The sequence below is a fragment of the Typopeltis vanoorti genome, chromosome 20 (assembly GCF_054136105.1).
Source record: "Typopeltis vanoorti isolate ZY-2024b chromosome 20, IOZ_Tvanoo_1.0, whole genome shotgun sequence".
In the NCBI taxonomy this organism is placed as follows: domain Eukaryota; kingdom Metazoa; phylum Arthropoda; class Arachnida; order Uropygi; family Thelyphonidae; genus Typopeltis; species Typopeltis vanoorti.
In genome coordinates this window covers 11,240,806-11,255,146 of record NC_143568.1, presented here as the reverse complement: position 1 = coordinate 11,255,146, position 14,341 = coordinate 11,240,806, and the positions used below count along the sequence as shown (strand labels likewise).

Genomic DNA, 14,341 nt, shown 5'->3' with positions numbered 1-14,341 from the left:
GACTAAATTACAAGCTCATGAAGTTTGTGATACATTTAATCATCTCCACCTTCCCCTTATTTTTGTAGGCTCAACCTGTTTACCTAGTTTGCGCTGTCTTTCAGCTGTATTTTCTGGTCGGTTTTCTTCCCGAAAACCTAGTTTCTCACCTTCCACCTCCGTACGACACTGGCTAACTGACTTCAGTTGCATAGTCCTTATAAATGTTGATAGGTTCTTGGTGTCCTACATGGGATTCGAACCCAGTTTTTTTTCCACCAAAGAACATCGTCGTTATCACATTAGCTACATTGGCTCAAATTGATAATGCTGTTTACTCTTATCACAACTTAAAGCAATTTAAAGATTGTAAGTCCTTCATTGGTAAGTTCTGAGTTGTCAGAATCAGCATGGCGAGACAACGGTTCCCATTGATATGAACAGCCTATCCATTTAAGTTTATCTGTCTGTATGCATTTAGACTTGAGTTTCTGCTAACAACGAAATGAATTGCTGGTCTGCTCCTTTGTCCAAGGTAATATGTTTCTCAAATCTACTCCTACAGATCTGAGGGAGCAGCCCAGCGCTTCTATCATTGCTAGTAGAAAAGCAAGTCTAAATCATAATAAATTTTTACCACTTAACCTTTTTTATGAAGTACAAAAAATCTGTTTATTTTAGCAGAAGATAGACATATTTTTCAGATGTTATCTGCCAACAAGTTACATTTTAGGGTTAGGATCACTGTAAGTCTTTAATTAATGTGAGTTTTTTTTTCCTTAACTAAGAGAAAATAAAATAATTTAGATCTGGTCTTGGTGATTGAGTGGATAAAGTCTCTGCTTTATCATTAAAGGCTGTGGGTTCGAATCCCTCTATGACGAATGGTCTTAAATCTCTTTAGGTGGTAGGTGATTTTAATCTCCTAGATATATGATATACCACCTTGCTTATTGGAGGCCTGAAGTGGCTTGCAAAGGGAAATGGTTTCAAAATTTGAAAATTGATTTTTTGTTGGTTTTAATTTATATAACTTTATATTAATTGAAGTATTATAATATCCACTTTTCCTATTCTGGAAGTTAAGTACATGTGGTATTATGAAAAGATATAGTAAATTATTTAAATATAGTAAATTAGATATTTACCTGCGATGCGATTGAAATTTTCCAGTAACATGTCCAGAACCATCACAGCCTGGAATGGGACATCTGAAAAATGAAAGGATAATATTTACTGAAATGCCGAAAAGACTTAAAGAGCTTGTATTAAGCACTAAATTTATTATAATAACTTTTGATAAATGGATTGCATTAGTACTGAAAGCTCTCTAAATTAGTTCAGTGATACGTTACCTTAAAGGCTCTGAATCATTCTTATCATCTCTATTAACAATCTTCTTGGGCTTGTTGGCACGTGGGCAACCAGAAAGACTTCGATGGGAAGAATAGTTACCTGTGACATGGCCAGAACCGTCGCACCCTGGAGTAGGACACCTACATTTGAAACGAACTTTGTTAAATTACCAGAAGTTCAATGCAATGCTAAATTGAAATTAATCTCAATTAAATTGGTATCGAATGTGGTTAACATTCAAGTATATATATTAAAAGTGAGAGGGGGGGGGTGACGCCCTTATTTCAGAAGAATACACAAAAACATAGTCACGTCTATCTTTCACTTTCTGTCTGTTAAACTGTAACATTATCATCTGTCTAAAGATAACACACTGGGTAGAGGTGTGATGATGGGATAGCAAATAAAACACCTTCTAATGCCTAGATATTGTTTTAGTAAGAGATATAAATATTTAGTTATTTAGTTATCCATTTGAGAAACACGTTTACGTAAGAAATCTCTAAAATTTAGAGCATGATTCATAGAAGAAAACTGTAGTCTGTGTCTTCTCCTAGAGTTAGGACCATCACAATAAATCATTCAACTTCCAATTAATGATCTGCACAAAAGATTTTAACTCTCCTGTCCCCAATATGCACCTCCGTAGCACAGTCACGAGATTAGTTTTTCGGTTTGAAAGACCTTGGGTAAATATACCATCTAGGATGTAAGGAGCATTCTTAAATCCCTTTCAGATGAAGGTGAGTAATCGGGTATAATGAGAAGAGGAGAGGAGAGGTTTTTCTTACCGGAAAGTTTTTCACATAATACATTAGTCTCATAGTTTTAATTGATTCAGCAGTAATTCCAACCAATTTCAAAACTTCATAGCTAATCAGTCCCTTTATTTGGAACATATCTAAGGCGGCAATGACTGTAGCTGTATGTCAATGAAACGATTGTCCAAGTTCTTTCTCGCTAGGATACGATCGAATAACTTCCAACAGCAAAAATAATTCGTACTAAACATCAAGATAAATGCAAGTAGCCTTATAATTTTTACGCTTAATGGTTTTAGAAATTAAGTTCGTTAATTTGCGTAATTAAGTTCGCTTCGAGAACTACATAAATATGATATTGCAGCTGTATGCTTGTTTGGTCAAAAATTGCTCGCCTCTCTGCTAGTAGCAGAAAATAATCCTTATAGTGATTTGATGAGTCGAGAGTTTGGACTGTTTACTAATGGAAGAAAACTGTACAATCCGAAGCATGTGAATTTCTTGTAATAATTGTGGCCAGAGTTTGGAGAAAACTACGAGAAATTTGGGTCACACATGTGTTATCTTTACGCTTAAAGCTAGTGGCTGATCTCTCTCTCTCTCTCTCTCGTGATATCGGGAGTCATTTTGGGTAGGAGAGTGTTCTGGAATGCCTCTGTTTTGGTCATATAACATAGGAAGTGCTTCTGCGATTCCTATTATTTATATGATCTTTGGCAGCCACACACCCATAGGTGATCGAGACTAACAGTGCCATTATCCATCAAACCAAAGAAAGAAAATGATTAAAAATGGTTCCTAGATGATGGAAATTAATTCCAATACATGATGAAATCAACATAATCAACAGTTCTATTCAACATATGCACTATGTATTCTAAAAAGATGTTTGAATAGGAATAACTTTTTTCAAATCATTCTGTTGTGAGAGATATACATTATATTAGAAGACTCTTACAAAATACATCCTAAAGAACTGTACTCAACTACCAGATTCTTTCGTAAAACTGTGTAGACGACACAGTTTTAAAGACCGGAGCCGATCCAATTCATTAATAACAACCTTTTAATTGTTTTGATTTTCTTTAGACATTGCGTTAAACACAAAAATACTTATTCAAGTACAGTACACTCAATGAAAATTATTTCCATTTGAGAATTCCAATACTCTGTTTACCTATTTTAAGTAAAGGTGAAATGATATCATATGCAAGTTTTTTTTTCTCCTGGATATTCGGGATTTTCTTGTAGAACACACGCCGTCTTCTTTTTTATTTTGATTGAGTTTTTTAATGAAACTTATTTTTTAATTTTGTGTGGGTGGTGCATTTTTTAAGAACGTTTCAGTGGCTTATTATTTATTTCTTTGCTACTATCAACAGTAATAGACTGCATTTAATTTCCACTGCATGGATACTCACTTTTGCTAATCTCTATGCTAGACATACGCTTGAATTCTGTGCCTCATTGTGTGACCTGTGAAATAGTACTGATCATGGATAACAGATTATTTCTCACTAATTATATAAGGAACATCAATGGAGACAGAAATTAAATAAGTGGTTTTTAACTGTTATGTCCATCTAACTGCAAAATTCTGCTCTCTCTCGAACAGATCTTCTGTACATGATTGAACGAATAAGGCAAGAAAGTCTTAATAATAACAAAATAACCATTTTGGCTATCAAGACACACCTTTAGAATATTTTTTTGAGAGAAATCGCCAATAGTCTTTCGGATAAATATTGTTGTCCATTTAAAGCAGAAACCCTATATCAATTTTTGATCCAAATGGAAACGGATATTGATATCGATCCTCTCATCACCTAAAAGCAGCTCTAATAGCAGCTACTAAAATGACAAATAAAAACCTGAGAGTTTTCATGACTTCATAAAGGGACATTAAGAAAGTTATAATTCTTTCTAATTAGTGAAATAAGCACATTATTAGTTTGTTTTCTCTCACTGAAAGCTTCGAAAGACAAGGACTTAACAAATTCCTGCACTTCACTATGATGCACTAGGTAACTTGCCGCAGATCCTCAATGCCGATCCAAACAGAATCAGTATATCATCTTGCTTATCTATCTCTACAAAATAGTTCTGTTATAAGGTGTTTATATTAGAATACAATATTATATTAGAATAAGTTTCTTCTTATATCAGAGCTGTTTACATTATTTTCAGATGCATACAAATATACAAAAGATACAGCATCAGAAATCACGAATACGTGCAAGCTTGTCTTGAAATTCCCTATTACAATCCTTCACACCAGTCGACGTCCACTAGAAAAGTTAACTGATACGTATCAGTGAGTCATCTTGAAAATCAGCTCTAGTATCTTTCAGAAAAAAACCTCAGGTCAACAGTTGGTCATCTATACAACACAAGTACGTTCAGAACCTTCTATCAAAATCAGAATTAAGATCATAACATACTCACTTGTTAGAATTCCCTATCGTTATTTTGACTCTTAAAGGAAACAATTGTGGTGTAAGTATTATTTTGAGTTAGACGTCAAACTGAATTTCCATTCAGTTTGACGACATTAGAATTGCAGAAGACTTTAAAAATAACTTCGAGCAATTTCTATTTAAGGAATGTTTCATAATATTCGGCATAATATAAAATACTACCGATCCACATTACGATGAAGGTTAACCACCCTGAGTACGAAGAAAATACTGAAACAAACCGCAGACTTGCGCAGTTCTCAACAGCCTAGGAAGTTCTTGTATTTTCGAAGGATTGATACCATCGAGAAAATCTGCATTCAGGTCTTCCTCAACAAATCTTCCTACCTTTTGAGCTCATCACCATCATCTGGACTTCTCAATTATGAGATGCTATATCACCTCATTTCACTGCTTCTCTCTCTCTTTATATATATAGCATCTGCAGATGTCATTCGAGTTCTAGCAGGATGCTATGTACAAGACAAGAATCAAAACTAAGTGCATACAAAGCTATTGTACATCTTTCTAACATTACTATGATCTAAAATCCGACTAAAAGAGAATTGGTTGGTTCTTCATGTTTGGTACCCTCAGAATTCATCCACTTGGTTTTCCAAAAAACGAGAATATGGCTATCATCAGATTTGAAATGGAAATTCAAAATATTAAATGGAAATTGCTACTGCTTTGTATAGTCTCCACCACACACACACACACACACACACCTTTTAAAATATTTCTAATGATTCATTGGTGAGACTTAATATATTAAATGAGAAAAATGAGAGAGAAAGAAGAAACCTATTAGACATTTATGTGTGAATATCATCAATGATTCACAAATATCAGAAATATAGATTATACAAATAAACATCATTCCAAAGAATTTGCTATGGCCAGGGCAACATTAGATACCTAAATGTATGAAGAAAAGCAATTTCTTGCGCATTTTTTGCTCGTTAACGACAGATCACTTAGGCGCATATGGTCTGAGCAAATGTTATATTCTCATGTTGACTATTTTCACGGTATGGGCTCAGTACTACTCCACACAAGAATAAAATAAGTATGATAATTTATGATATACAACAATATCTGAATCTGCAGGTCTTTTGCCAAATTTCAAACTAGAATCCTTGGTGTAAACAAAGAAGTAAAGTAAAGAAGCAATTAGTCAATTTGAATGAAAACTTAAAATTTACTTTTAAGTTTGCATTTAAGTTTACTTTTAAGTTTGGTATCGTGTAATTATCTGAGATTTGATCATTTGTTTGTGGAAATGATGAAGAGTAAAAATGAAACCTAAGAAATAAAGATCACTCTTGTTTTTATTTATTATTGTTAACTCTCTTTAGTGCTTCATATTTGAACTGGTATGCAAATTGTGACGGAATTTTCTGTTCTGAGATATTCATAATTAGAACTTCTCTTAAAAACAGGAAAGTGTTAGCGACAAATTAAAATTCTATGTATTGTTACGAAAAAAATTCAAAATTCATTTTAAAGCATGCTGGTTAATAAATTGTATTACATGATTGTTTAAAATATCATTTTTAAATGCATCACCCAGAGATCTCTTGTCTTACTACTATATTTATATGCAGTGCAAGAGAGGAATCCCTTAAACAGTACTATATGTTTACAGAACTATAGGTAGGTATTGAAAATCCTTGTCACCAAGAGTTTCACAAACTTTTGCATCCAAAAATATCTTTTGTTGAATATTTTTCACTCGTTTTATTCTGTTTTAATAAATTCCCCTGCCGTTGTTGATTTTCAAATATGTCTTCTATGATACTTGAAGTTAGCTTTGTGAGCATTCCACACTAACATTTTTATAGTGTAAACTTCAATATAGACTATAAAACAGACTTAGAATATTGCATGTTATGTTCAGTTTAATTAGTTCTTTATACGCAGAATATTTTAAGCAAAAATATATCAGATCCCAAATATTTAATTTTTTTTTTAATTTTAGAACTTACTCATTAGTGAAAATTATCTTTCAGAATTTTCTTCACTAATCAAAACTCCAGGCAGAGTTTACAAAATATTATATAAACAACAAAGATGAACTGTTTCATCAATTTTCTTATTTATTTAGTTATTATTTTTATGTAACTCCTACCCATGAAAGATTGTGTACATTAGTACCTTGGCAGGAATAACGATTTTATTTTCATAGTATTTTTTATTTTTTATTTTCACATATTACATGAACAGGAAGATTGCGTATGTGTTTTTACGTGCGCGTGCGTGCGCACACAAATAATATACTGATAATTAATATAATATTTAATAAACAATTCTGTTTCTTTAGTGCAGCACGAATACAAAATTGCCTTCCTAAATGAGCAACTGCTAGTTTTTCATTATAGTTATGATATAAACTTTTTATTTATTCATGTCGGATGAGCAAGTTCACTGTGAGCTCTATATGTAGTGTAGTAGATATCCAACCTAATAAATCAACTCCTGATATTTTGTCTTTTAACTGCTGGGCAAAGTTACTTTTTATATTTACATTTTATTCGTTACATAATCTATAGAAAAATATCAAAGATGCGAGGTCTTAATTACGGCGTAGAAAGGAAATTAGTCATTTCTGTTTGACCTCTTCTCGAGTAAGTGAGATTTTTGCCACAGACTGTTTCTAAAATCGTGTTGTATTCCATCTGGCTAGACAATGAATATCAGAAAAATAACAGTGTGTTTAGTTTTAGTCACCCTTTCCTGAATAGAAAGTAACAAAGGAACAGTTTCTTGGGCGCTTCATATTTACGATCTTAGTAGTTTTTTTTTTGCTTTTTTTTTTTTTTTATTCTTATGGACTTATGTAGCGGATTAAGCAATTTTACTACAATAGTGAAAAGACATAACCTAAAGACTGTAACAACAGCTACTCAAATGGTGGATCGCACATGCCAAGGACTTATTTACAGGTTAAATGTATGCCGATTTCCTCAATGGAGCATACGATGAATTCGTCATTTCTCTCTTTCTATATATATAGAATGTTTCTTAATTTTAAATGCTGACATTTTTTGTGGAAACTGTGATGTATTATAAGGTGAAGAAAACAAGGAATATAAAGATTCAGGCCAATAAACTTACATGAAGTCCTTTTAAAAACAACCTAAAGATTTAAACATGATATTGAAGAACTTTGACTTAAAGACTGTCAATCGCTCTAGAAATATAACTGTGCTAGAAGATTTTCTAAGATAAATAGTAGTCGGATCAAATTTTATAGTGCTGAATTTGGAAAAATTGATAAAGAATAGGGTAGTTTGTCTGGTTGGGCGGAGTGGAGCGCTCCTCCGCTCTTCAACTAATAGGCTGTGGGTTTCAATTTTACTGCATATATGGATGTTTGTGAATGTCTTTAGGTGGGAGATGAATTTCATGATCTGGTATGAGACCACAATCACGTTTATTGGAGGCTTAAAGAGGTTTAAAAAGTTCCATGTTTGTCTCTATAGCAGGGTTTCAGAATTATTTAAATAGCTTGCCAACAGTGCATCAGTACTGTTGCAATAGACTTATAAATTTCAGTAGTGGGATTCGTATACAAAAGTTATGAAATGCACATGGAAATTGCGTGCTATTTTTGAAAGAATATGCTTCGCAACTAGTACATATTTCTAATCTAAATAATAAAATGAATGAATAATGATAGGTATTGTCCTGCAGGATAGAAAAAGAAAGATGTGTAAAGAACTGCCAATAAAAATGGAAGATTCTATAAAAGTGTGATCAGAAAACAATTAATAGTTAATACACTAAGGCTGTGAACAAAAATGAAGAAACAGAACCTATAGTATATGATCATATCTGTGTGTGAGAGAGAGAAAGAGAGCGAGAGTGGTACGTTGAGTTGCATAATACTTTTATCTGCTCTTGCGTAATGTGAGATAAATGAAAAAAAAATTCAGTAATTTCAGTATAAAGGCACTAGAACGGTTTTTTTTTTCATGTGTTGGGCAGAACTTTGAGCAGCAAAGTTATCAGCGCCTTTACTGATATATTTAAAAAATTACATATACTAACAATTCCTCAAACATGCAGTTAAGTTACATTATTTAAATGCAGCTTTTTATTTATTTTTTAATTGCTATCAGTGAGTGTTTTGCTCGCCCAACAAACCTCAATATAGGAGACATAGCCTTCTCATGAGATGTCGAAGTGAAACGATACCAGTGGCTTGACGGCTTCTCGTTATAACACAGGTTAGGTCTAAAAGGGAGAGAGAAAAAGAGAAAGATATTGACAGTGTAATCAGATATCCTGAAAATCTTTTAACAAATGAAGTTAGAATTTTTAAACTTATTCTGAATTAAATAATTGCATAATAAATGCGAAGAAATACATGTAATATAAAGCTTTTAATTTTATTACTATTAAAAGTATCTAATTAAATTAAGTATAGACTCTGGGGAAAAAACCCCATGTTACTCCTCTTAAAACTATTATTATAGATTCGGCTATTATAGTGTGTTTTTGTTTTTGTCACTCCTAAACAAAAACAGGCTATAATAGCCGAATCTATAATAATAGTATCTAATTAATTTTCAAAAGAAGGCTAATTATATAATTAACATTTTTAATATCAGTCCATAAAGGGATTGATATCGCTTTGAGAGTTCATTATATAATGTTTATCTTGTGTTTACTTCTGTGATATGTTATTATCAGCAACTGATGTAAATATGTATCCAAACCATTCATAGAATAAAAACTAGAATGAAATTCTATGCGGTTGAAAAATGAACAATTTTCCTTTTTAAGTAAAGAAATATTATTTTTCGAAATATAAATTTCAAATGAACATTTTGAAGAAATATTAATTTTAATTATCATCTTATTGGATAATATTTTCGTATTTTATTTAAATTATATTTTTCTCTCTTTTTTTTAAAAAAAAATGTTCTTTATATCTGTTAGGATTGAAAATCAATGAAAGCCGGTTATTATGCATTGGCCAAAATTAGTTTTAGACATCTGGTAAACAGAATAATGGATAGTTATATTCTTTATTCTGCATTTTAATTATCAATATGTGTATTTATGGAAATGTATAGGTTGAGAAGGCAAGAATCTTTGCACGTTGAGCTGCATTGAAGCGTTTAGACGCGGTTGACGTGGTTACAAAAATTGTGACTCTTACGACCATACTGGAATGGCAAAGCATTTTAAACAACTAAAATATTATTTTTTGTTATTTTAAATATTGGTGGCTACAATACTTAAGTAATATTTGTAACCTTCTAAATTCTACTAAATCCCATTGTGCATCATGTCGTTTGATTTCAGCATCAAGCTTTAAAAAAATGAATCCATAAGAGAAATATTTCTGTGAGAAATCCGTAAGCATTTCGAGGGAAAAAAAGATGCTCTGTATTGCAAATTATTTAACTTAAATGAGAACTTTTCTTTAGAGAAAGTGCATTATGCAGTATTTAACAATTTGCCGTAGATAAATTTATCGGGTATAAATGGTGAAGGTGGTCATTATTGAGATGAAAACAGTATAAAGCGAAGCAAATCCTTTAGTCCATATATATATCTCCAAGTGAAATGTACTTCCACGTTTCAGATATACGTATATGGAAATGCCCTTGACGAGAACTTTAGCAAGTACATTTAATATCTGTTTCTAGGTATTTTGGTGGTCTAAGTATATGCACAAGTCAAATGTAAAGCGTAAGCGCTCTGGAAACAAACACTTCAGAACTAATTAATGCGACACAGTGATAACTGATGATAACAATTCCATTTCTATAATTAGACGGCATTAGTGTTAGATTTTAATGATGCAAAAGGATATATTTTAAATTAATACTTAACTTTGCACTGAAAATATATCAGTAAAAGTAGATTAAAATATATTAATCAGAATACATTTCTGTGATCCAGAAATTCGGAAATTGATATATTTAGATGAAAACAGAAATAGGAAATTCCAAAGCACGATGATAATTTGCTCTGCTATTAAAATTCTGCAGTCTCATATATATGCACATCGACACAATGAAATCATACAGCTACATCTGTAAGAATAATAGTTTCAAAATACTCTACTGTGCTCGTTATTAGATATCTGCATTAATGTTTAATATTTTTAACTAGACTACTGAATCTTTCTCAGTTTATTTGAATACGTTTTTTAGATTTTTCAATGTTGCTTACTTCAGTGATATTATGAACACCAGATGTATTAACCGATTCACAATACCAATGAGATGAATGAACTTTCATTCATAAGTTCATTTTCTATAACAGAAATATTTCTGTTATGGAAAACCTAAGTATATAGTAATTACGGGCATGCATTATATTTTCTATATAAAGACAATAAAGTAACACTGATATTATTAAAATATCACATTTCTCGGTAGAAACGTTTAGGTTTTGTTTTTTGTTATTAATAAATATAAACCTCCCCTTCTTTCAATGAGCCAGACAGTTGCTTACTCTTACTTTTAAGAGAAATAAATGCCACAGGCATTTGTTTCTCTTAATTCAGGCCTTTCAGTGCACAAATTTGGAATTCCTTTTCTATGAACTTGTGCAGAAGTATATTCGGAATAATTCTTCTTTGACTAACATAGATCTTATTTTTCATCTGGAAAAATTTCGTCTTTTACACCACGCATGGAAAGTCAACATTTACCTTCTTCCTATTCTCTTAGTTTGAAGCATAAAATTTCGATGGGGAGAAGTCATTTGAAAATATGTATACAGTTGTAAGATATTGTATTAAAGAGGCGTTTCTATTTTTATATATATATCGATTTCTTCTTTTTGATTTAATTCTTTCGTTCTTTCTTTCATCCATTTTTTTTTCACTTATTGAGTTTCTGATTTATCTTATGTGCAAAGCAAGCAACGCTTATTTCATTCGTTGTCTTGAGAACGTTTTTCCTTAATGTTCTCATTTAAATGATATGAAACTCGAGTTTTAATAATAAGGTTTAGATATGTAAATATATAACTTCTGTTGATCTTAATTTAATATTAGAATACAAAATAAATAAATGTGAAATGGAGTCTATATTTTTTGGAAGAACGACCATTATTACTAAGAAATACACAGAATACAATTATTTAAAATGTTGTATCGAATGATATATGTTAAAAGTCACTAGCCTTCAGAGCAGACTTCAATTGTAGACACTTACTTGAGCTCTTGATGTTGTGTAGGTATCTGTGACCGGTCAGCATGAGGACAACCAGAGAGGCTACAGAATAAAATGTGTAAAACTGTAAACGATTTTCCTTCATTGATGCGAAAGGTGACCAAAAAGAGATTGAGGCTAATTTCTTTAAAAAACTAAATATAATTTATATTAGTGTTATTTAGTTAAGTATGGTGCCTAAGAAATATATATTTTCCCATATTTGTCACAACTGAGCAGGAAAGTCATTAGCAATTTCATATCACTGAGTTCACTAAATATAGTGTATATAAGAGGAAACGGAGGGATATATATATATATATATATATATATATATATATATATATATATATATATATATATATATATATATACACACACACACACACGCATGCATTTATATATATATATATATAAATGCATGCGTGTGAACTACCGCTGTGTCCTACTCAAGTACATATTTATTATTTAAATATTATTGACAGGATTATGCTGATTAGCTTATGTAATCGGACTAAACCAGGTATTAGGACTAGCTTGTGAAATTTTGCAACAAAAAACATTATTAATTACAAAACTCTTTTGTACCTAGTCAGATTTAATCACTTTAAGATTTATCGAGATGTGCCTCATTCTGCATTTGATCACCTTACGTATAAATAAAGAAATTCGTCGTTTGGGAATATAATTTTATAATAATTAAATACTGAAGTAATTTAAAAAAAAATCAAAGTTTTAAATAATTAAATATATTTCTTTGAGTAAATGACAGTGTGAAGAGTAATATATTAGGAGACGATTATAAAGCAATCGTTTGACTCTGCACTTTGACAAACTATTAAGAATAAATGTCGTATTTAATAACTAAATAAAAAGAAAGAAACTGCAGAAAAAAATTCAGTACTACGTCTTTTGGATGTAATTTTCAAAAAACTACTATATACAGTACATTTTATCTATTTTTTGTCTATTATTTTATCACTATCTTTTTTAAGGGTATTATGATTCCATTTTGCTGCAGTTTCTTTTCCATTGTTTGTTACAACAGTAACAAAATTTGCAATACTGTTTCTTTTATCCTGCATTTCTAAATTTAAAAACTCATTCTGGAGTATACTTCATGTTAAATGTGAATTATACTCTAGAATGAGGATTTTAGGAAGTTTCCAGAGCGCGATTCTGTGATTAATTTTGTAATTTTAACTTAATTTGTAAAATTTTGCATATCATGATTTAGTTAAATCTTAAATGTATAAATTACTATATATTCCTTGTTTTGTATTCATCTGCATATTTTATGTGAATATTTAAAACGCTACATAGAATGGCTATTAATTGTAAGAAAGCTAAGATTGTATTTTATTTATACTAGAGTTAACTATAGTTAAAAGATTTAATATCCGAAATAAAAGTAAAGTATACTTGCAGAGACATTTCGTACCATAAAATGTCTATGTTTCTAAATAGTTGAAAAGTCATAATTTTAAACGATATAAACGATTCTAAACAGAAAGTTACTTCGTTAAAGAGGAATGAATATTAAAAGGATGTACTTCGCTTTAAACATGGAGTCGAAAGTTTGTTTCTAAGATATTTTTCATTGCCTTTATTATGTGACCAACCTTACCTTCTGTGTGTTGCGTAATTTCCTGATATATGTCCCATGCCATCACAACCTGGTGTCGGACAGTGAATTAATTCTCTTCCTTCACGAGATCTAGAGTGAGACGTCTTCATCATCTTTGTAGGTAAGGGCCTTGAAAGAATAACACTTATCTTAGTGGTTCATTCAGCGACTCCTATATCATTAGGACTTACTCATTCCACATTTGTTAATGATATTGAATAAACACATGTTTTTAAGCTGTCTGGGTTATATAAATATGCTATGCTGATATAAAAAATAAAAAGTGATGTTATCTGTGGGGTGCATATTTATAAATATCATGCTCGCGTGTGTTTGTATATATAGAAATGATAAACACTCAAGAATATTTGATTATTTTTTCTTTAATTCAAAATATATTTTCAGAATTTAAAATTTAGTATCCATCCTTAATGTTTATGATTCCCTGATTTATAGAAAAGAGCACAAAGAGCTTTTAATTGATAGCAATAAAAGTATTTCTCCTGTTCATTTCAAGAAAGGCTATCAGAATAGTTAAAATGATTAATTTGTTGGTTTACACGTATAACATGTGTGATGCGAGAAATACAGTTGTGTTCTGTTTATGACAATAACTGCATTCCTCACGTTGCTGTGTTTGTTATCGAAATTTTTATTAACCAGTATGCTGATATGTAAGTTCCTTTTCCTGCCTACAAAATCCTAAGTTACTCTAAATGCTTCTGATATTATTTCTTGTGACTTCTTGCATAGTTATTAAACTTAATGACCAGTAATTCGAACCACATGTGGAAATTATACGGTGTTGGACATTTTGTCATAATTTGCCTGTCTGGATGGCCAAATGGTTAACTTATCCTCTCTCCAGCCAACTGCATGTGGGCTTGAATCCCTGTAGCATGGATGCTATATGAATGAATATCTTTAGGTGACAGACGAATTTTATTTCCTGATGTAAGACTGGCATCCTGCTTAATTTTG

General features: G+C 31.2%; 1 protein-coding gene across 1 annotated transcript in view; it reads right to left on the bottom strand.

Annotated features, from left to right (window-relative positions):
- The window catches only part of LOC150095225 (myelin transcription factor 1-like), a 171,412-nt gene that overhangs the window by 68,943 nt on the left and 88,128 nt on the right, over positions 1-14,341 (bottom strand). The window contains 2 exon segments of the mRNA XM_090410624.1: positions 1,128-1,254; positions 1,330-1,475. Of these exon segments, the coding sequence (XP_090266750.1) occupies positions 1,128-1,254; positions 1,330-1,475 (273 nt within the window).